The sequence below is a fragment of the Pelophylax lessonae genome, assembly GCF_965119305.1.
Source record: "Pelophylax lessonae genome assembly, chromosome: 6".
Lineage (NCBI taxonomy): Eukaryota > Metazoa > Chordata > Amphibia > Anura > Ranidae > Pelophylax > Pelophylax lessonae.
Window position 1 is genome coordinate 112,684,402 of NC_138773.1, and position 24,490 is coordinate 112,708,891.

At 46.3% G+C, this 24,490-nt stretch overlaps 1 protein-coding gene across 1 annotated transcript in view; it reads right to left on the reverse strand.

The window, feature by feature from the left end:
• Nucleotides 1-555: 555 nt before the first annotated feature.
• Nucleotides 556-24,490, reverse strand: part of TXNDC11 (thioredoxin domain containing 11) — a 158,342-nt gene continuing 134,407 nt past the window's right edge. The window contains exons 9-12 of the mRNA XM_082262319.1: nucleotides 23,643-23,788; nucleotides 16,243-16,352; nucleotides 16,036-16,116; nucleotides 556-1,468 (exon numbers count right to left, since the gene is read on the reverse strand). Of these exons, the coding sequence (XP_082118445.1) occupies nucleotides 859-1,468; nucleotides 16,036-16,116; nucleotides 16,243-16,352; nucleotides 23,643-23,788 (947 nt within the window). The 3' untranslated portion in view covers nucleotides 556-858. The remainder of the gene's footprint in view (nucleotides 1,469-16,035; nucleotides 16,117-16,242; nucleotides 16,353-23,642; nucleotides 23,789-24,490) is intronic.

Sequence of the window (24,490 nt, forward strand, 5' to 3'; positions counted from 1 at the left end):
TTTAGTTAAAGGTTTGTTTAAAGCTTTATTAACAGTCTTGCTGTGGTGGATAAATTAAATAAACCAGTAGTAATTCAATACCGAGAAAAGTTATAATCTCACTTTATAGGAAGGGCTTTAAATTATTCCTTTCTGAAGAGAAATGCAAATGCTGACCTCCTTCAGAAGATGTTAGTTGCCTCGTTGTTATGGTTATCCTATACTTACCTTCCCCACTTAAGAAATAACCAGCAATTCAGTGTACAAGGGATACCACCCTGCCTCCCCAGTGTCCAATGCCCAAGCAGTCAACCGCTCAGCTGAAGTGCCATGTTCGGGAAGAGCAGTATACGTAGCCTCTGTAAACTGCAGCTGCGCATCATATTGTGGATATAAATGTGTGTGCAAAAATACAAGCTGCTTGAAGTCCCTCCTGTAATTAGGAGTATAAATTCATTTTTGGTTTTTGTATTCTCAGCCTTGAACAGAAAGTTTTATTGGCAGGATCAACCAGGTAAAAAAAAAAAAAAAAGCCAGAAAAATAAAAACAAAAAACACAAATGCAATCAACATTTTTACCTGGTAAGCTGCAATATTATATTTTTCTGGGTGTAAATACACTTTAAGCAATTTTATTTATCCATCTCAGCAGGACATCTGTAGCCTAACATGATTTGCATTTAGATCCACCCTAAGGAGAAAAAGTTAGTTTTTCCCAGGACAGAGAACCTGACATTCCAAAAAGAACTGACTCCTAAACCAAGAAGCCACTGAAAAAATAGAATTATTGATTCTCAGTTAATTGCACTGGAAAATATATTTACAGTAAGAAAAAGCAGTATAAATATTACAAATGTCTTTTGTATAAAAAAAAAAAAATTAGTCTGTTTTATTATATTCACTTGTCTGTGTATCATCTGTATTGGAGCTATCAGATATTTCTTCAGATATACCAGCGTTATCAGGACTTGGCAGATTTCCATCCTCATTGTTATCACACTTCTCTGTCTCAGCCTTTATTTTATTGGCTTCCAACGATACCATAAGAAACTTGAGCAGTGCGTTCTCTGCCAGGAGACGCTCAGAAGCGACCACAAGCTCCTTCATCTGTTCAGCCATGCTCCCCACCTCCCTGGATTTTTTTTCATACAGTGACTGAAGCTGTTGCTTGTGTACCTCTAAAGCTTTGTTGTGTTGTTCTAATCTCTGCTTTTGTACCTTTAGGTCCTGCGTGTCTTTTCTGGCTTCTGAAAGAAGTTCTGCCAGCTGAGCCTGAGCCTTGTGTAGAACATCAATTTCTGCCCTCAGCCTTTGGATCTCTAGTTCCAAAAATGAAACCTGATCCTCCTTGTATTGCAGATAGTATTTGGGGCAGGAGGAAGGTGGATCAGCTATCGAGGAAGGAAGAGTCGCATATTTTAGGATAAAATGCAAAAGGTTTGAAACCGTGATCTGTTGATCTTCAGGATACAATGCACTTTGGTCTTTCCTGAAAATAAAAAACAAATACATAGAATATTGAAGAGAAATGATCAGCCTTTACAGATTACAGGTTTTATGTCTGAGAGATACCAGTAGTAGAAATCAATGCCAACAACCCCACAAACCTGCCTCACAAAACTCTTACCACTGGGCATTCTTAGAAAAGATAGATGATGTCAAAGAGATAGAACTGTTAACGATGCATATTTACCAGACTGCATACCGAGCATTTTGGGATACACACATTACAGCCATGTGAAAAAGAACAAGTTCCACTTTTCCTGATACATTAGTTTTCTTTGATAGTCTTTGCTGTACTCCTCTAAAAAATGCTTGTAGCCTGGCTCTCTGTTATCTGCAGTTTGACCCCCTAACTTCAGTTCAGGCCAATAGCTGGCAAAGTCAAATAGAGGGGAGTACTCAAGATATGCAGGCTTTTTCCTTGTCAGCTCCTAAAGGGTCAATGCCATTGGTTCAGCATTAAAGCCAGGGAACCAGCATTGTCAGGAATGAATAGTAGAGAATCTGTGGGGTATTGTCAAGAGGAAGATGAGACACCAGATCCAACAACGCAGATGAGCTAAAGGCTGCTATCAAAGCAACCTGGGCTTCCATAACACCTCAGCAGTGCCACAGGCTGATCACCTCCATGCCACGCCGCATTGATGCAGTAATTCATGCAAAAGGACCCTCGATCAAGTTTTGAGTGCATCCTTTTTTCTATTGACCTTAGGTAATACTCTAATTTTCTGAGATACTTAATTTTGGGTTTTCACTAGCTGTAAGCCCTATTTGTCAAAATTAAAAGAAAGAAATGCTTGAAATATATCACTCTGTGTAATGCATCAATATAAAATATACAAGTTTAACTATTTGAATTAAATTACTGAAATAAAATAACTTTTTGATGCTATTCTAATTTTATGAGATGCACGTGTATGTACCCATGACATCAGAAAGTGGTTTCCCGGGGGGGGGGGGGGGGGGGGGGTGTGGCTTGGTCCCAATCCAAGATGGCTGCTTAGCTCCGGGCTCCTGCACCTCACGGCCTGGTCTTTTCTGACTGCTGCCCGAAACCTCCCCTTATCTGCTACTTCATCATGGGGAGTACCTCACGGAGCTCCTCAGCTACCCGATCCCGGTCACCGCGGGAACCGGAGACCCAGATCGGCAGACATATCCCTGAAATCTTCCGCACCCAGGCTAGAGATGCTCAGCGGCCTACTCCCTCTCCTTCCAGCCTGCCTCGCTCCCGCTCACCGAGTAGGGCCCCCCCCGGGAGATGGCGCCTCATCGTCCGAAGCGATTATGCCCAAATCAGCGGCTTCCCTATCGTTTGCGGATTTACAGATGGTGGCCACGGACATTAAACTGGACATTAAAGCTACCCTCTCTGCGGCCATAGCGGAACTCCGGAGCGACTTCCAGGCTATGGCAATGCGTGTGGAAGAAGTGGAATCCACTACTGCCCGCCATGATGCCTCACTGTGTCACGTTCAACAAGTTACAGAATCCCATGCAGCCCTCCTAAGGGATTTGAATCGCCATGTGGAGGATCTGGACAATAGGGGTCGGCGAAAGAACTTGCGGGTGCGTGGCATCCCTGAGAGTGTGGAACACCAGAATCTTCCACAGGCTGTGGTGGCCATTTGCAATGATTTACTGGGCAGACCCCCTGAAACGCCTGTTGTCATGGAACGGATTCACCGTGCCCTGCGCCCTCGGGGCAGGGACAATGATCCGCCTAGAGACGTGGTCTGCTGCCTGGCAAACTTCCAGGTGAAGGAGGACGTTTTGAGGAATGCCAGAGTCCGACAGCACCTCACATATCATGGCGCCGAAATCAAGATGTTTCAGGACCTCTCTAACATCACTTTACAAAGATGGAGAGAACTGCGCCCCCTGCTGGATGAGCTTCGCTCTAGAGCCATCATCTACCGCTGGAAGTTCCCCTTTGGTCTCTCGGCCACATTCCAGGGCCGCACCGCTCTGCTTCGGGTTCCGGAGAACCTGGAACATTTCTGCTCCACGCTGGCCATCCCCTATGTCCACTTACCTGACTGGTACAGTGAATTTCGCCTCTCGCCTCTTCAGCGTGATGCTCCGATGGAGGGCGTACATCCGGCTGGCAACTTCAACTTTGGCAGCAGCAGACGCAGGGCTCACCCGCCTTCTTCTCCACCGGCTGAGGGAGCTGGCCTACCCCGCAACGGCAGTCCGACGGCGTCCCCTGACCACCGCCGAGCGCGATGTACGCCCTGAATGATGCAGTCTCTCCAGTGTGAGTACCGGTTGTCCCCTGTGTCAGTTTGCCCCGATTTCTCATGGTTCTTCCGGATACGGTCTGCCTGCACTGTGTGTATCCCCATCTCCTACACACCGTAACTACCGCCCTTCCTTGGCCTGGACAATGAGATGTTGCTGTGTTCGAGGGGGCCCCCTGCCAGCTTGTTTCCCTCCGGACGCTATGCTGTGCTGTAACCCTGTTGGTCTCTGCACTGTTTGTTTCGGTCACCTCACCTGCTGATTTACGGACACCTTGCTCCCTTGGACGCCCGGCCTCCCCCCACTCTACTTTCTACTTTCCTGCTGTTGCGTGATGGTGGTGTGGTGGCTGCCCTTCCCCCCCCCCCGCCGGACTCTGTCCCCGCTCACGGTGTTATCCTTGAACGAACCTCCTGCTCTCCGGACGTGCAGTCTCATCCCTTACCACTGGCGACTCCGCTTCCAGTCTACCTCTCTGCCTACTAAGGCCCTCCTAGTCGCTACTGCCTGCTGACATCGCTGACTTTCCTTATGGGTGCTGCTGACTGTACATGTCTCGGAAGGTTCTGCTCTCTCGCTGTCAATATTGTGTCGTGCACTGAGGGATGCGAGCTGTGTCTTGCATTGTCATGCCGGCTGTCTCCTTCGGTGTGTGACCCCCTATCTGACGGCCTTTTGTATGAGACTATTTTGAGGGGATTGTTTTCTTCTGTTGAGGTTGGGGGGGACGGGGTGGGGGGGTTGTGCGGGGGGGGGGCTGGGTGTCTCGAGCTGTGGTTACCTTGTTGCTGCCTTTAATTCACTGTATCCTTTGCCTCTCTGCACCCCGGCCATTCCCTTGGTGGTATGGGTGATTCCACCGCCTGGGAGTTGCTGGGTGGCAGACTGGCTCTGTGGGAACTTTCTCCCTGACTCCTTGGAGGAATCTCCTCTTGTGACCAGATAATTGGGGCATGTATACTACTTTCATGGTTCTATGCACACTAATGATCTTCTCTCTACAGGTGTTAAGCTATATGGTTGTAACGCAGGCTCCCCTCCCTTGTTTCTGGGTGACAATGGGTGCTCACTGGGTACCTCCTTTTCTTCCTTCCATCCATTTATACTTAAGCAATGTCACATGGTTCACTGTTATTTTGGGTTGTGATGTTTCTTGGACTTTTTTTGTCAGGGCTGTTCCATGTCCCGATAGGTTCTACCCCTCCCTCCGTGCCCTACTTCTGTACTCCTACCTGTCGGGCTACCCCCCCTCGCTCTCTCCCTAAAAGGTCTAGGCTGTAGGCCCCTATACTTTGGCTTGTGCGCCGGAGCTGCTCCCCTGGTTTCCCGCATTTCTAGGGCTCTTCTTTTAGCTTTCAAAGGCCTTTTCAGGTGCTTGGTGCTGACTCCCATTTTTGGATTTTCTACCTTCCACACTCGCCAACGGCTGAGGTTATATACCTCTGCCGAACTAGATCCGACTTTCTTTCCCTGTCCCTTCCCTAGTAGGGCAAGGCAGCTGGTCTTCTAATACCCTCTGTCTTTGTCCCCCTACCCGCTTCCCCTTTCCTGCTTGTTTTTCCTAGTTTCCCTCCCCCGTCTCTCCTACCTTTCTTCTTACCCCCCCCCCCTTTTTTTTTTTTTTGGGGTTTGGATTGTACCTGTTGCTAACATGCCGCGTATCCCTCAGTTGGACACTGACGCCCAAAAACTGAAAATAGTCTCCTTTAACACCAAGGGTCTTAACACGCCACAGAAACGGTCCACGGTTTTGACGCATATGCGTAGACTCCGAGCGGACGTGGTCTTTCTTCAGGAAACACATTTTCGCTCTGATGCCATTCCCTGCTGTTACAACAAATATTATCCTACTGTTTTTCATGCTACATCAGCTGACTCTAAGACTAAGGGGGTTTCGATTCTGATTGCCAAGTCTGTTCCCTTAACCATTTCGGCCTCTTTAGCGGACCCTCAGGGTCGCTACCTCTTCTTGACTGGGTCTATTCGTGACCAGCCTCTCACTCTAGTGAATGTTTACAGTCCGAATTCCTCCCAAGTTTCTTTTTTCCGTGCTGTGGTTGCTGAACTGATTCCCTTCCAGAAGGGCACTCTCATTTTTGGGGGCGATTTCAACGTCCCTCTGGACCCTCTGTTGGACACTTCCACGGGTTCCTCTTGCCTTCCCTACAAGGCATTGAAACAAATTAGATTGAGCCTTCAGGAATTGTTCCTGCATGACTCTTGGCGCACTATGCATGCACGCGATAAAGACTTTACTTTCTTCTCCCCGCTTCACAGGAAGTATTCCAGGATAGATTACATCTTTCTATCCCAGAGGGACTGGATATATCTTACGGACGCTACGATCGAACCATCTGTTATCTCTGATCACAACCCGATCACGATGTCATTGTCTCTGCCTATCTATGCCCCACGGGACAGGATCTGGAGGCTGGACGCCTCCCTGCTGACGGACCCCGCCCGACTCTCTGAACTCCGCTCCGCCCTTGTGGACTATTTTCGCTGTAATTCTACCCCTGACACGTCCCTGATCACCCAGTGGGCTGCACACAAGTGTGTGATCCGGGGAAAACTTTTGGCGCTCGCCTCTGCACTACGAAAGCAGAGGGAAGCGACCATTTCTGAGTATTTGTCTCAAATCTCCGCCCTGGAGAGGGCTCACAAGAAGACGCTGGCTCAGGCCACGCATGACGCTCTCATGGATGCTAGAGAAAAGCTCCAGCTGGAGCTAGACAGAAGGACACGTAGGAGCTTTTTACTGTCTCAGAAGCTCTTTTGTGAGCACGGCAACAAAAGTGGCCGCCTTCTGGCGAGAGCCTTACATACCCGAAAAGCCAAAACGGTCGTCCATCACCTTCGATCTGATTCTGGCTCGCGTATTTCCAATAATAGGGACATTGCTGGCGGATTTGAGAGGTATTATCGTCAGTTGTATAATCTCCCGTGTGGGGACTCTCCCTCCTCTGCCTCTGAGTCGAGAGTGCATGCCCTTGACGATTTCCTTAACAGAAACCTGATTTCGTCGGATTTCAAGACTTCTCTTGAAGCCCCCATCACCCTACTTGAATGGTCGTTGGCACTTAAACAGCTCAAATCGAACAGGAGTCCGGGCCCGGATGGCCTGTCTGCGGCTTACTATAAATCTTTTGCCGATGTTCTGTCCATCCCATTTTTGGAGGCGTTTAACTCTCTTTCAGCAGACCAGCCCCTGTCACCGTGTATGCTGGAAGCTCACATAGTCGTTATCCCGAAAGAGGGGAAGGATTCGACCTCTACGTCCAATTATAGGCCAATCTCGTTATTAAACGTGGACATAAAAATCTTTGCTAGAATCATGGCAAACAGGTTGCTTCCTCTCCTCTCTACGGGGATACATCTGGATCAGGTTGGATTTATCCCTGGTCGGGAGGCCAGGGATAATACCATCAAAGCTCTTAACCTCCACCACGTTCTTTCGGTGTCCCAGCAGAGGGGGTTCCTCCTCTCCCTGGATGCGGAGAAGGCATTTGATAGGGTGTCGTGGGACTACATGGAAGCTGCCCTTCGCGCTTGGGGGTTGGGCCCGCGCATGATGTGCTTCCTTATGTCCCTCTACGCTAATCCGAGTGCCCGGGTCCGGGTTAACGACACCCTGTCGAGTGCCTTCCCCGTCCGTAACGGGACTAGACAGGGGTGCCCTTTGTCCCCCCTACTTTTTGTGCTGACTTTGGAGCCTCTCCTGAACAGTATCAGGGATAACCCGTCTATTCGTGGGGTTAAGTTTGCTGCCAAGGAGTACAAGGTAGCTGCTTATGCAGACGATCTCTTGCTGTTTTTGACTGACCCTATTACTACTCTTCCTTCGGTCTTGCAGGAGTTCCGTCAATTCGCCTCTTTGTCCAACATGAAAATCAATTTTGCCAAATCCTTTGCGCTAAATGTCTCCTTATCCCCTCAAGAAGTGCAAATGTGCAAGACCAATTTTCGCTTTGTATGGAAGCAAGACTCCTTGACATATCTGGGCATTCAGATTTCGGCTGATCTGCGACACCTATTCCTCCGGAACTTTCCCCCGATTCTTCATAAAATCAAACAGGATCTCCTCGCTTGGACTCGACTGCCTCTATCTTGGTTCGGGCGTGCTGCGGTCTTAAAGATGAACGTTCTGCCGCGGCTTTTGTATGTTCTCCAAACGGTTCCTGCGGCTATCCCGCGGACCTTCTTTGGGGACTACAAACGTCTTGTGTCCGCGTTCTTATGGAATGATAAACATTCCCGCATCCATTACGACCTTCTCTGCTTGCCCAAACACAAAGGGGGTATCGGTCTTCCTGATGCTCGAAACTATCATATGGCGTGTCACTTAACCAGAATCATCGATTGGAACGTCCATAAGCTGCACAAGAATTAGGTATCCCTGGAAGGTGGCTTTACTACACTCGATTTAGCTACATCCCCGTGGCTGCGTCCCGCTCACCTGCCGCTCTCTCTTCGGCTGCATCCTCGGATTGGTCCTACTCTCCAATCTTTTAACACGACATGCAAAACGTGTGGTATCTCGCGGGCCCAGGGTCCGATGATCCCACTCAGACTCAATCCTGACTTTCCCCCCGGCATGCACCATCATTATTTGCTTGACCACTGGCCGCAGGAACAATTGAGCATTCACCATGTCAGCGACGAAGTGGAGGTCTTTCCGGCCTCTTCTATTGCTCAGAAAGCAAAGAAACCCCCCATTCCACCTTGGTCCTTCCTTCTGCTGGCTCACTATGTGCAAGCATTTGTTAGGAGGTTTCCCTGTCGGGACTCCCCGACCACGTTTGATGGGCTCTGTCAGCAGGAGGGCCCCCTCCGTAGACTTATCTCCATCACGCACTCTCTCCTGTTTGAGGATTCGGGTCAGCTCACACGCTCCCGCTGTGTAGCCTGGGAGAAAGACCTTGCCTGTTCGTTCTCCGAGGATGAATGGGAGCAGATCTTCTTGAAAAATCAAAAATGTTCGCGAAACGTTACGACCCAAGAAAACGGTTCTAAAATTGTTTCACGGTGGTACCGCACTCCGACGCTCCTTCATAAGATCTCACCTTCCGTACCCTCCACCTGTTGGAGGTGCCTAGCGGACACCGGCTCTCTTCTCCATATCCTGTGGTCTTGCCCACGTTTGACAGCATTCTGGACAGAGGTCCACCGACTTATTAAGCAGGTGACTACGGATGATCTGGACTTCTCGCCGGCTCAATTCCTCTTGCACCATTCCCCCACTTCGCATGCTTCTTATACGAAATCGCTTCCTGCCCAGATGATCAATGCTGCACGCCAATGCGTTCCTGTTCTGTGGAATTCTACACAGGCACCTACGATTAAACAGTGGCTGCATCGAATTGCTGTTATTGCGGAAATGGAGGAGCTCATTCATATAGCCAATGACACCCCCACTAAATATCACAAGAAATGGGCGTGCTGGGCTCACTTCACAACCACACCGGAATTTTCTACACTTAACGCTTAAGTTGCATTTGCTCTTTTCCTGCTACCTTCAGGTTTGACATCCCGTACTGGGGCTACTTGGATTATGTCTTGGTTTTCTGAATCGACACCCTCATACCCGATGTTTCTATTATGATTGGCTGTCATTACACACGGATAGGCATTAGCTTCTAGGTGACCCCACTTCTCCCCCCCCCCTTTTTTTTTTCTCCCCTTTCCACCGCCTTCCCCTTCCCCCTCCTTGCCCTCCCTCCCTCCTTCCTTCCCCTCCCTCCTCCTTCCTTCCCCCTTCCCACCCCCTACCTCATTTGGGTGCTCCGACCCGTCTGGCTGGTCCACGCGGCTCGCACCTCTCCTCAGCCTTTTCTGACGAACATTTTTCTTGTTCTCTTTTTGGTAATAACCCCCCCCCCCCCCCGTTGCTGTGCCTGGGCCGGTCGCTTGGAGTGCCTTACAGTGGGTTTTCTTTCTGTTTTATGGGTTTGTAACTGTGCTTTAGTACTCCTTTACATTTTTGGGTGTAGGGACCCTGAACCTACACCCTCCCCCCCCCCTCTTGTTTTGGTTTACCCTTGCTGGTTATACATTCTATGCAAGATTTAGTACATGCTCCAGGACCGTTATGTATAGATTGGAGCTTGCAACGATTGGAGTTGGTCCTGGATCTTATTGGCCCTTTTATATCTCCATATGTGGGCGGGAAACTCAATTGTTTTGTTATCTGCTGTATATGCATGTTTGCTCACATATGATTGTTTACTTTGCTGTATTGTATCTTTATTATTCAATAAAAACGTTTTGAAAAAAAAAAAAAAAGTGGTTTCCCGGAAATAATAAGCAGATGTCATAACTTTTTTTTTTTTTTTTTTTTTTTACAGCAAACTGATGTGCTGTAGATTTTTGTAAAGGATTGTAAAATACAGAGCTGTTCTAATACTTTATTGATGAGCTGCAGTACAGGAATTTTTACATTTGACTTTGGTAGTGGTAGTGGGTGGCCCCGCCCACTACTGGCTTTCTGCAGAAAACTACAGGAGGTACAGAGACAAGATCAGTCACCCTGTACAAAGAGAGAGCAGCAGTTACCAGTCTTTATTAAGTAAGCTTCTGCACAAAGGCAAAGATTAAAACTGGATTCATGCACCGATCTGGAAGTAATACACAAAGCAGACCAAGATTTCAGTAAAAAAATAAAACACACTAAAGTGAATTTTAGGGCAAACAAACGCAATAAACTACCCACAATTCTAGTAAAATATAAAAGATGAAGTTGCATAGAGTAAATAGATACCCAACTTGTCGAACCTTAAATTTGTGTGTGCCCCTGAAATGGTGACATACTTCAGTACCCTGCATTTTCTTTAGACGACGCTTCAAAAGGCCCCTTATAGGTATTAGTTAAGTGCTGCTCTCACCCCCAGCGACACGTGTATCGCAATCTACATTTTCACACGTAGGCGCCCCGACACATATGCGTTTACGCTCATACACGCCAATATTGGGGGTCCTTAAAATTGTTTTGGGGGATTTTATGTGCTTGGGTGTAAAAATAAAAATGGGATCCATTTCTCTGAGTTCATCGACGGGCACAGCGCTCCATAAATCATAACTACTGGGTTATACTGCCTCCTCCAGGAGTAGGACTAGGCAGCAAAAAAACACCTGGTTATGCCCATAGGCCTTCCTCAGCTGGTATATAACCCCCCCTCTCTGCTCTAGGTAATGAGTTTAGTAGCAAGAAGTATTAGCAGTATTAGAAGTATCAGAACTCCATAGAAGAATGGGTGCTGTGTCTGTCAATAAATGCAGAGAAATGGCTTTTACGGCAAGTACAAAAATCCCATTTTCTCTTTTATTTATCTACGGGCACAGCGTTCCATAAATCATAACTACTGGGACATCCAAAAGGGAAATGAGTGGTGGGGAAAATAACCCAAAGCTAAACATAAGAGCCCTTAACCAGGACACAGGAGCCCTAACCGGGTCACAGACCCCGTCTCAAAAAAAAAGTTTAAATAAAAAACACCCCTCAAGAGGGAAAAGCCCCTCAAACAGCAGCCTGAAAAACTTTGTGGCCAAAAGAAGCATTCGCAGATGTCAAAGTATCTACCTTATAGAATTTTGTGAAGGTATTCACCGACGACCAAGTGGCCGTCTTGCAAACTTGCGATATCTGATGACCTGAAGGCTTAAGAAGCAATCAGCGCCCGAGTAGAATGCGCCGTGACAGGGAAAGGTGGAACCTGACCTTTAATGGAATAGGCCTGAGTCACCATCTGTCTGATCCATCTGGAGATGGTAGCAGAAGACGCAGCCAGCCCTTTTCTTGGTCTGTCCGTAACCACAAAAAGCGAGTCTGACCTCCGAAAGGAAAATAAAATCGCCCAAATCCCCTGGATGTTGATCGGCAGACTGGACACCTCTCAAGTGCAAACACCTTAGGCCGAGTACAATCCCAAGACACCTCCCCACCCAGACAGACTGGAATCCATGATGACCACAGTCCAATACAGGGGAAGAAAGATTTTGCCAGGCGAAGCGCTGGGGAATGGAGCCACCATAGTAGAGACCCCCTCGTAACCAAATAAACAGGATCAGATCGTCCAATGACAGCGGATCCTTGTTCCATTTGACCAGAATCTCTTTTCGCAGATGTCCGGTATGGAACTGAGCAAATGGAACCGCCTCAAAAGGTGGAAACCATCAGGCCCAGCAACTGCATGCAAGTCCTGAGGAAAGACCAATGGTTGGACAACAGGAGCAGAATCGCATCCTGTAGCTTCAGAAGTTTAGCCTGTGGAAGAAACTCCCAGGCCGACGTCGAGTCCAGCATCAGACCCAAGTAGTCCAGCTTGGTGGACAGAATCAAAGCCGATTTCTGAAAATTCAGTGTTCATCCGAACTGTTGAAGAGTTCGCACAGTGATGTCCAAGTCGGCTTCTAAAGCTGAAGAAGACTCTGCACACAGAAGCAGATCGTCCAGGTAACCCAGTACTGCGATCCCCTTCTGCTGTAGCAAGGCCAGCACTGAGGCCAAAATCTTTGTGAACATCCAAGGAGCTGAGACGAGACCAAAGGGTAATGCCACTAATTGATAGTGCTCCTCGCCCACGGCAAAACGAAGAAAAAGCTGATGCCCGACATATGTTGGAATTTCAAGGTAAGCATCCTTGAGATCGATAGAAGCCAGAAGATCGCCTTGATGGAGGAAAGCTACTACCTTTGCGAATGTACTCCATCCAAAACTCGCAGAAAGCAGTTTTCGAGCCTTGGGATCCAAGATCGGACGAACCTTGCCTTCCTTCCTGGGAACTGTAAACAGATTGGAATAAAAACCTTAAAAACGTTCCGACTCTGGAACCAGCACAATGACTCCTTGTGCTAACAGATCCTGCACTACCTCGTAAAGGCCCTATAGCCGATCGTGAGACAGGAGCAGAATCGCATCCTGTAGCTTCAGAGGTTTAGCCTGTGGAAGAAACGCCCAGGCCGACGTCGAGTCCGGCATCAGACCCAAGTAGTCCAGCTTGGTGGACAGAATCAAAGCCGATTTCTGAAAATTCAGTGTCCATCCGAACTGTTGAAGAGTTCGCACAGTGATGTTCGAGTTGGCTTCTAAAGCCGAAGAAGACTCTGCACACAGAAGCAGATCGTCCAGGTAACCCAGTACTGCTATCCCCTTCTGCTGTAGCAAGGCCAGCACTGGGGCCAAAATCTTTGTGAACATCCAAGGAGCTGAGACGAGACCAAAGGGTAATGCCACAAATTGAAAGTGCTCCTTGCCCACGGCAAAACCAAGAAAAAGCTGATGCCCGACATATGTTGGAATTTGAAGGTAAGCGTCCTTGAGATTGATAGAAGCCAGAAGATCCCCTTGATGGAGGAAAGCTACTACCTTTGCGAATGGACTCCATCCAAAACTCGCACAAAGCGGTTTTCAAGCCTTGGGATCCAAGATCGGATTAACCTTGCCTTCCTTCCTGGGAACTGTAAACAGATTGGAATAAAAACCTTAAAAACGTTCTGACTCTGGACCCAGCACAATGACTCCTTGTGCTAACAGATCCTGCACTACCCCGTAAAGACCCTGTAGCCGATCGTGAGACAGGTGCAAGTTGGTAGAACAGGACCTTGCCGGAGGCAAGGACCAGAACTCGATTTTTTAACCGAACCAAATCGACCCATTTGTCCTGAATGAGCAAGGTCCACGGTTTGGGCAAAAGGCAACAACGTCCTCCCACTCCAGATGTGGGTGAGGACGCCCCTTCAGGCTGGGGAAGGCTTGTCTTCAGAACCGGTGGTGCCCGCCTTTGACTTACCATTCCAGAGTCTTTTGGAGCCTCCCGCACAGACAAAAGGGCCACTAGTGAGCCGAGAAAAAAGGACCACGTTTACGACGAGGTTCCTTACCCCTAGCAACCTACGGACGTAATGTACTCCCGTAAGGCCCTTGATGATCTCTTCCATAGAGGCACCAAACGGTCACCTACAAAAGGTAGATCAGTCAGTACCTTTTTGGAAGCCTGGTCGGCCGACCAGTACTTCAACCAAATCATGCGGCGAAGAATCACCGCCATCACAGATACCCTGCTGGCCAAGATAAGAAAAAACCGAATAGGTCTCACCAATTTCGTTTTAACTAGTAATGGCGGCGATCTGTGTTTTTTGCGGGACTGCGACATTGCGGCGGACAGATCGGACCCTTCACTGACATTTTTTACACTTTTGGGGGTACCAGTGACATTACTACAGTAATCAGTGCCATCAATATGCACTGTTACTGTAAAAATGACACTGGCAGGGAAGGGGTTAACTTTATTAGTGATCAAGGGGTTAAGTGTGTCCCTAGGGGCGTGATTCTAACTGTCAAGGGGTGTGGCTTGTTAGATCATAACAGAGACATACGATCCTACATAGCAGGATCGCATAGCCTCTGTCATTATCTAAGGGAGAATGACAGACGGCTGTGTTTACATCAGCCGTCTGCCTTTCTCCCTCTCCTGCGGGAGATCGCGAGTGGCGGGCAGACATCGGAGCCGTCGGTCACTCGCGCGGGGATGTCAGGAAAGGAGCGGGAGGCTCGTGGGCGAGTGAATAATCACAGCTTAATTGCATTGTACTGGGATAGGGAAATCCCAGCAGCAGAGCAGAAGGAATGGACATACTAGACGCGCTGTGCACAATGATGACATGTTTTTGGGTGTGTCTAGTACGGCCAGAGTCTGCAACTGGTTATCGAGACATTCATATCTCCTTTGGGCTCCACTTAATCTTTTGCATTGTAGATCGCATTGCATCCTTTCCTGGCTAAGGTAGCTGGGTACACAGAGAGGCTGACCCAGAAGGGACCTCCTAGACCAGAGATCCTCAAACTACGGCCCTCCAGCTGTTGCAGAACTACACATCCCATGAGGCATTGTAAAACTCTGACATGCACAGACATGACTAGGCATGATGGGAATTGTAGTTCCTGAAGAACTGGAGGGCCATAGTTTGAAGACCCCTGTCCTAGACATTGCTTTCTGGGTCACAACAAGAAGGGGAGGAGAGGGGACGCATATCCGCTCTTCTCCTTGCCCTCCACATAGCTCCCGGGCCCGCAGATGGGCAAGCAGAGCCTGGAAAACATGGCAGGTCGCTATGGCACCGGGTGTGGTTTGACAAATTGGGCTTTCATCTGACAGGCAGGGGGCTGCAGCATCCGGACCTGGCAGCGAAAGGGTTAAAGGATAAATTCACCTGTTTTTAGGGTGGAACACGTACATGCTCCCAAAGCTGCAGCTGCTCCCAAAAACCCCTCCCCCTGTGACAGCAGTACAGGGAGAAGTTTCCCATAGTAGCTGGCACTTTTTAAATCTGCGTGGCCGTGCGGGCCTCCGACCACACAGCTGCGTTATTCATCACACAGCTCTGTGTATAAATGAACTACAAGTGCCGACATCCTTTGTGGCGGTCGGCTTTAGTTCTCAATGAACTACCGTGGCGCTGTGGAGCACCCTGGTAGTTCATTGATACTTCCTGTCTGTATCTGCTTGCCCGTACGGAATGTACTGCCACACAGATACACTAACAGACGTGCAGGAGATCTGCTGATTGCTGGTGCAATGCTTTACAGGTTTTAAGAAAAGATTTAGAAAAGTGAACTTAGCCTTAAAGTAAATACACATGCCTCCATTATTTATACATTTATTCCTGGGTTCAACTTTAACATACAAAAATGCAGGCCAAGTTTTTACGACGTCTGAGCACTAAGAAGAGGAACACAATACTGTATATTTAGACATTTTTTTCTCCATTACATGCAAATGTATTTTCATCTGCTTTCACTTCTTATTTTTTGCCAAGGTATTTTTAGCAGAGGAAATGCCATCTCTACACTTTTTACAGCAATATTACTATTCAAGCGTAAAGCCCCTTTAGATACCAGCTTCCTCTCTATCTGCACATTTTGTGCATAGACTAGAATTCTCACATGGTGCTCAGAGACATCTCTCAGGTCAAAGACATTGTTGTTTATCTTTACCATTCAGGCCAAAGTAAAACATATAAAGTCAACCATGGACAAGCTTTTAAAAGTGTATTTTTTTATTTAGACTGCTGATAGATTTCTAACTGGTTGCTGTTTGTTACTGTGGATCAGAGTATTTTGCCATTCAAATCTTAGGAAAACCCCAAAGAGCAGATTAACACCACAAAGAAAAAAAAACACAATTACAGTAACATAATTATGTTTAGCTCATTTACCTCTATTTATCTAGAAAACTACAACTAGTAAAAAGCTGCATTTTCTAGAAGGTAAAGATGGCTCTGCCAGTGCGAATCAGTTAAAACAGCCATACTTGCCTATTTTTGGGAAAAAGCATGATAGCAGGAACATGGTCCACCATAAACTCCCAAGGGAGATCATTCTCAGCAATATTTATTCTAATAAAAGAGAGAAAATAAACATTGAATTCTGGGATTACTCAAATCAAGACTTGCCCAACACTACAATAACATTACTAAAATATTCAGCAGAACTGTTGATGAATACAGATGCAGTTATCTTACCTGGCAATGAGGAGACTATCTGTAGCCAGTAGCTGGGCCAGGCGGATAAAGATATGAGTCAAAGTAGCACAGAAGCCACACCAGGTTGTGTAGAACAGCAGCAAAACATCCTGTTGAAGACAACACAATGATCCTACTTTATAATGTTCATCAGTAAATAAGAAACAGATTTAAACCTGGTGTCAATGGCATCAGTTTAGGATGCTTCTGAGCTAATTTAACCACTTCCGGCCTGTAGTACGTCATATGATGTCCTGGGCTTTAAGTGGCAATATCTGAATGATGCCTGAAGCTGCAGGCATCATTCAGATATCATTGTTTTTCCAGTCGACAATTTCCTGCACCATAAGGACAATCATATTGGCTGTCCAGCCGCCCTCCGATGCTTCTACATGCGATTGGGCAGGCGGAGAAGGAATCCACCAGTGGCGGAATTTCACCATACAGAATACTGAGGACCAGATGGTCCCCAGCAGTCTCTTCAACTCTATATATATATTATGATGTCACGTTCGGCCTGGCAGTTGTAAATACACTGCTGTGTACTCGGCTGGAAAGCCAAGAAACATTTTTTTTTTTTTTTAATTTTGATCGCAGGCTTTCCAGCCTGGAGGAGAGACGTGGGGTCTTATTGACTCCAGATCTCTCCATTAACCAGTATTTTTATATAAATCAGTATTTTTTGCTAGAAAATTACATATATATATATATATATATATATATATTTTTTTTTTTTGCAAAGACTCTGGAGAATAAAATGGCGGTCATTGCAATATTTTTAGTCTCGCAGGATTTGCGCAGCAGTCTTTCAAACGCCATTTTTTTGGAAAAATTACATTTCACTGCATTAAAAAAAAAAAAACTAAACAGTAAAGTTAGCCCATTTTGTTTTGTATATTGTGAAAAATGTCACACTGAGTTAATAGATACCCGACATGTTACGGTTTAAAATTGCGCACACCCGCGGAATGGCGACAAATTATAGTCAATAAAAATCTCCATAGGTGACGCTTTAAAAAATTTTAACGGTTACCAGTTTAGAGTTACAGAGTAGCTCTTTTTAAAATTATTGGTCTCGCTCTGGCAATTGCGACGAAACTGCATGTGTGGTTTGAACAGCGATTTCATTTGCAGGCGCGACTTCCGTATACGTTTTCTTTCATGCGCGAGCTCACGGCGACAGGGGCCGCTAAAATGTATTTATTTTTTTTTCCTGTTTATTTTTATTTTTACATTTTAGCACAGGTTTTTAAAAAAATAAATAAAAATCTGATCAATTTTATTGCTGTCCCAAGCAATGTAAACATCCCTTGTGACAGCAATAGGCAGTGACGGGTAATCTTTATGGAGGGATCGGGGGTCTAAAAAATTTACTGTCAGGTGTACTTGGAGTTGGCAGCTGAACCGCTTCTGACCTGCATCAACATCAAGTGGGTTTTACATTACCATAGACTTGTATATCGGTTTACATCGCTGTTAGGACACACTAGCCTTAATCCAGCCTCACTGTCAAGCTCTTTGTTATTTCATCTGGATTGCATTAAAAATCCTTGTTTAAGCCTTGAAGAAGGGGGATGGGGAGAGGCCTTTTCCCCAGAAATGCACTGGCTTTATCTGATGTTCTTAATAATTCTAAAATATCGAGCGAGATGGAAGTTTGTACTAGGTGCCTCTAACCACACACCTACAGACAAAGCTTCAGTTCAGGTAAGGAGTTCCCTGTCTGGTTTTGTCAGGTTGAAAGTGATTATTACTGTGATTAGCTGTAAGAGCATGCTAACAGCTCTAGACGAAACATATATACAGTACTGTATAACAGATCAAAGTAAATTGGATTTTTGACTTACCGACTTACTTTACGGTAAGTCAAAAATCCCATTTTCTCTTTTGTTCATTGACGGACACAGCTCCTGTCATTCTTGACCATTAGGATGTCCCAAAGCAGTGTTAAACATGAGGGGTGGGAAACGGCAAAAAAATTCCCAAGGCTAAACAGTAGCCAACCAGAATACAGGGGCTCAACCAAAACAACTGGAGCCCACCTCAAAAAACAAAAAAAAACAAAAAACAAACATACTCCCTCAGAGGATCAGGTCCTGCAAAACCTTGCGGCCAAAGGAAGCATCCACTTTACAAAACTTTGTAAAAGTGTGCACCGACGACCAGGTGGCCACCTTGCAAACCTGCGTCACTGACGCCTGATGGAGGGAGAGCCCAGGAGGCACTAAGCGACCTAGTAAAGTGCACCTTGAAAGGGAAAGGAGGAACCTGACCCCTGATGGAATAGGCCTGAACCACTATCTGTTTGAACTATCTGGAAAAGGCCACAGAGGAAGCAGACAACCCTTTGCGAGGTCCATCCGTGAGCCCAAATAGTGACTTCCTGAAAGACTCTGTAGCTACCAGGTACAACCTATTTGCCCAAATCACATCCAAGGCATGCAAGACAATTTCCTTTGAATGTTTAGGCCTGGGGACACAGGGAAGGCAACAAAATGTCTTCAATCAAATGAAAGTCACAGACAACCTTTGAAAGGAATGACGGACAGGGGCGAAGCACCACCTTATCCTTGTGAACCACCAGATAAGGTGAAAGACAGGATAATGCCGCCAGTTCCGACAACATACGCGCAGAGGTGATAGCCACCAAAAAGGTCACCTTCTGGGACAGTGTAAGCAGGGGAATCTCCTGAATATTTTCAAAGGGAGGCTTCTGTAGAGCTCCAAATTAAGATCCCAAGGTGGCAACAGGGCCTGCACTGGAGGGACAAAATGTCAGACACCCCGAAGAAAAGTACGCACCAGGGAGTGTATGGCCAAAGGTCGTTGGAAAAAGACCGCCAAGGCTGATACCTGGCCCTTGATGGTACTCAAGGACAATTTCTGTTCAACCCCCCCCGTTGAAGGAAGTTTAAGATCCGAGCCACCAAGAAGGAGCGAGGATGAACCCCAAGAGACTCACACCATGCAATGTACGTCTTCCACGTATGATGGTAGATCTTCCAAGAAGTAGATTTCCTAGCTTTTAACAATGTAGGAATCACAGACTCAGACAAACCTCTCTCCTTTAGCACCTGGTGTTCAACAGCCAAGCAGCCATAGCCAGCAACTGTAAAGCAGGATGGAAGATCAGTCCTTGGGACAGCAAATCCTCTCTGAGAGAAAGCTTCCTAGTAATGTCGGCGACCAGCAGCACTAGATCGGCGTACCAAGCCCGGCAAGGCCAGTCCGTAGCCACTAAGACCGGAATCCCTTCTGCCTCGATCCTGCGTAGGAGTCTGGGCAGAAGCTTGAGAGGAGGGAAGGTGTAGATCAGACGACAATGACCCCGCGGTGGCCACCAACGCATCTGTGGCGTCCGCCAGTGGATCCCTTGACTGAGCCACAAACCTCTGCACCTTTCTGTTGAGCCGAACGCCAACAGATCCACCTCGGGGGTGCCCCACCTAAGATACAGATGATGAAACACCTCCAGATGAAGGGACCACTCCCCTTGGTCCAACTCCTGCCGACTGAGGTAATCCGCCTGCCAATTTTCAACCCCGGGAATGTGTACGGCGGAGAGGGCTGGAACAAACAGTTCTGCCCACCTTAGAATGCCAGCTACCTCCAGAACTGCCAGGGCACTTCTTGTGCCCCCTTGGTAATTGACATAAGCCACGGCCGTGGCATTGACAAATTGAATGCGCACTGGGCATCCCTGAAGACTATACGTCCTATGATCCAGACACAGTCTGATCGCTCGGAGTTCCAAGACATTGATCGGTAGTCTGGACTCTTTCAGCAGAATGCTTGCCGAGGATACCTCCTTAGCCGGACAGGCTGGCTTCTGTGGTGACCACTGTCTAATATACCGGGACGAAGATAGGCATCCTTGAGATCTATAGAGGGGAGAAAATCCCCCTGACGCAGGGATGCCACCACTGTTCAAATGGACTCCATTCTGAACTTAAGTACCTGCACAAAGCAGTTCAGCGTCTTGAGGTCCAGGATTGGACCCGCTTTGCCTTCCTTCCTGGGGACTGAATAGGTTTATGTAGCTACCACCCCAAACAGACCCTGTAACCAGTCTGGGGCAGGCGCAGGTTGGAAGGAAAAAACCTTGCTGGGGGAAAAGAGCAAAACTCGATCTTGTACTCGACCATAATTAGCAGTGCCTGGTTTCCTCCAGACATGACACTTGCCATTCAGGACACAAAGTTCAATCTTTGTTTCATCAGACCAGAGAATTTTGTTTCTCATGGTCTGAGAGTCCTTCAGGTGCAGGCGGGCTGTCATATCCCTTTTACTGAGGAGGGCTTCAGTGCGGCCACCATCAGGCCCAGCACCCGCATGCAAGTCCGGAGGGATTACCATCTGCTGGACAGCAGGAGATGAATTACAGCCTGCAGTTTGTCCAGAGGAAGGAGCACTCTGGCTAAGGCAGAGTCCAGAGTCAAACCCAGATAGTCCAGCTTTGTGGACAAAACCAGAACAGACTTTTGAAAATTCAGAATCCAGCCAAACACCCTCAAGCTCTTATGGTGATTTCTAGGTTTTCTACCAAAGCAGTAGGAGACTCCGCTCGCAGAAAGAGGTTGTCCAAGTATCCCAGTTTTGCAATCCCCCATTGGCGTAACAGTGCTAGCGCCGGGGGCGCTAAACCCCTAAAACCCTCCAGGGGGAGAGGGGGGGACAGTTCCTTTCCATACCAGGAACCAGGCTCAAGACAGAACCTCCTCTCCATCTAAATGGGGGACTGTCGGGCAGGAGGGACGCTGCGACTCAGGCCGAGACCCAGTCGTATGTGACCTCGCGAGGCGTTTAAATCATAGGCCAGCCCCTGTCTGGTGGAACCATATCACAGCCGACCTAGCGCAGAGCTGAGATCTGCGCACGCTCGCTAGCAAGACTGGGGTGACCACTGGATCTAGATTACCCAGCCTGTTGCCTAGTCCGGCAGTTGATTGCAGATCTCACAGGAAAAATTTCAGGAGAAAAAAATTCTATCTAAAAAGAAAAATTGCCAGGGCCCTACTCCTGACTAGGCAGAAAAAAAACCTAAAGTACCTATAGCAGAGAGAGGGAGTATACCCCACTGGGACTGCCCATAAGCGTAGCCAGACTTTTTTTATGCCTAGTGTCCTACTTCTGTAGGGAGCACTATAACCCAATATTTAAAAAGATCAGGAGCTGTGTCTGTCAATGAACAAACGAGAAATAATTAATTTAATCCATTTTGGAATAAGGCTGTGCTGTTCAGCATGTGAGCGTCTAGTCCATGTTTGTTTGTTTTTGTTTTTTATTTACTATGTGCTATTGGTTGACTGTGTCAATGGGGGACCAGAATCAGCAGTTTGAGCACACTTAACACAAGCATCTTATTACTTTGTATAGCCTTGGCTATAGTGTTTGTTACAGCTGAATTGACGTGTGCCGGAATGGATGGCAATTGGTTGGTGACAATCTTGTAACTTTTTGAATGTTCATTCACAGTGGGATCATTTTGGATAGAGGTTGCTCAGTCTGTGTCATATTTAAATTTGCAATAAAAGACTTTTTTTACATGCTTGCAGCAATTCCTTAGACCATGTGTTTCTTTAATAATAATATAGTGATATACATTGTTCATTGTTAATTCTTGTTCATTTACACAGCTTTAGTTATCTGAACGAGTACTGAACTTGGTGTTTCAGTAGCCCAGCCTGTACATCAATCAAGGCACATATTTCTGAATGCACGCTAGTGACCAGCCAGCTGAATGCACATGGAATGTTTCCAACATCAGAAAACTCTTAGAATTTAATTCACACCAACTACCATCCAACAAAACCCTTTTCATACTCTAACCTCTAACGGTTATTCATGATGTCATTCATTCAGTTACTGGTGTGAAATAAAAATAGATAGTCTTTGCATTACTATGGGGCTGCCGAACATGCTAATGGAAATAGAGGTCAGCTTTCTTAAAAGCAGATCATCTATAATTGAACCTAACAAATAGTACACGGCTTCTAGTGTCCATTATGAATGCGACTAGTAGGGCTATGGTAGAAAACATAATTCTATCCCCTTGTTAAATTCTTAATGCATCACATTGACAAGTTTAAGGAGAGATATACTGTATGTTGAAAGGGCTTACACTGGTAAACATTCTGTTTAAGCTGGCCATAGGGAGATTGACATTTGGTTGGTTCAGCAATTTTTTTTTTTTTTTAAACATTATGCTTTGTTAATGGGAATACGTAACATATATACAGTAGGCGTTATCCCATTTTGGCTGCAAAAAATGGCAACACATTTTAAAGGCCTGGTTCCCAATTATGCAGGTTTCAGTTGGTGTGTTTTATATTTTTGGGAAGGGTTTGTTGCCATGCAGGAGAAACCAGCAGAAACACATCACAAATGCAGTGCTTGAGTTTTTAATGCGTTTCTGCTGCGTTTCCATTAAAGTCTATGGAACCAAAAACACAACCTGCTGCAGAAAAAAAGTCCCGACTCTTTTTTTTTTTTTTTTTTTTTAGAAAAACACCTGTGGAAAACGCAGAGATGTGGACATGACCCATAGGAAACGATGGTTAATGGACTGTAGTGCACTTCTGCAAAACTGAAAAACGCACTGAAAAACACATATAGTGTGTGTGAACTAGGCTTAAGTGTTTGTATGCTAAAAAGGCCAGAAATATTGATGTGAACTGAATGTCTAAAGCCTTGACAAGCACATAATTAAACTGACATTTCTGCTGTTAAACAGGCATGCCTGCCAATCAATCGCCGTATTCCTTGGCTCCTATCTTAAGCAACAAATCTTTCTAACAAAAAGATGTAATCTTAGCAGTCTAGAAGTGTCCATCCACATTCACTTTCTCCTACTGGGCAGTAATCTGCACTTTTCCCACAATGCCTCTGTGCCTTGTCAGTAATATGACTTGTCCCCAATTTCTCTGCCATCTCCCCACAGCTTCGATGATCTGTTATTGCCGCTTTTTAAATTTCCTCTCTTAGCTTTCCAACGCACAGCAATCATCTCTGTTCATTTTTTGCTGCTATTCCCCAACAACAGGGGTCCGGTGATTTACTCCTGTCTGCAGCTGATAATCCCTTCCATTTTATCCATCTAGCAAAAAGCTATTGCTTAGCATTGCTCAATAAGAGTCTGGTCCTAACTACAGCAAGGGATTAAATAAATGAATTAGTCTTTTAGGGTACTTGTGGGGCCAATTTATAAAAATCAGAAGAAAGAACGGGTGTGTTGGTTTTAGTGATTCAATGTACTACAGGAACTTGTTGATGCCACCATCTTGGTTGACATTTTGCTAAAGCTACAATAAACAGTAGTTGCCTCACAGACTTCACATTCCTTCTATCACAGATCAGATCCAAATGTAAATACATAGTCATAAATGCAGAATAATATGAACCTTTCTTATGTCCAGAACAATGTGATGGAAAGTATTGGAGGTCACTTCAGTGATGAGCTGGTGTCTTAATTTCCTGGTAGGAGGGTCACTGACTAGATGTCTTTGCAATGGACTGTAAACCTTGCTGTAATTCTGGATAAAAGCCTCTAAAAATAAGAGCATACATATGAATCATACAATGTCAAAATAACACTATGATGAAAACCGTGTGCTGCCTTTGAGCGTGAATCACAAAGAATAAGAGCTTAGCATTTTTCTCACATACATGAACACATACAGTGCATATAGTATACCATAAAACCGTTTCATTTCTGTAATATTTAGAATCATACAAAAGGTACAAACAGCTTCAATTAAAGCTAACCAAAGTTCTAGATGTGTATGACAGCCTAAAGCTGAACTCAAGGCAGATATAAAAACTGATTATTGCAGCTTTGTATGCATTATTACAAATGGATAGCATTACATTTTTTTTTTTATTTTTTAAGTGCAAGTCATGTATGTACTTGGTATTAGCCCCTTCCAAACCCTGTACAGCAGGGCTCATAATGAGAGATAGAGAAGCAGCACAAAGAGTCAGTCAGCTGTGTTGCAGTTAGTCGCTAACATGCTGATAGGAGAGAGAAGAGTGACACAGATTAAATCCGCCTAATAATTCTTCTTTCACTGTGCAGTCACAGGCTAGGGGGGAGGGGGAGCAGGGGAGAACAAGCCTGTGAGTCCCGGTTCACACTTGTGCGATGTGGGAAGGCTGCGAATTCGCAGCCTGTTCCCGCATCGCAAACACACATCTGGCAGTTCACACTGCCATATGCGATATGCAGGGGGTGTCAATTAAATGTTAACGA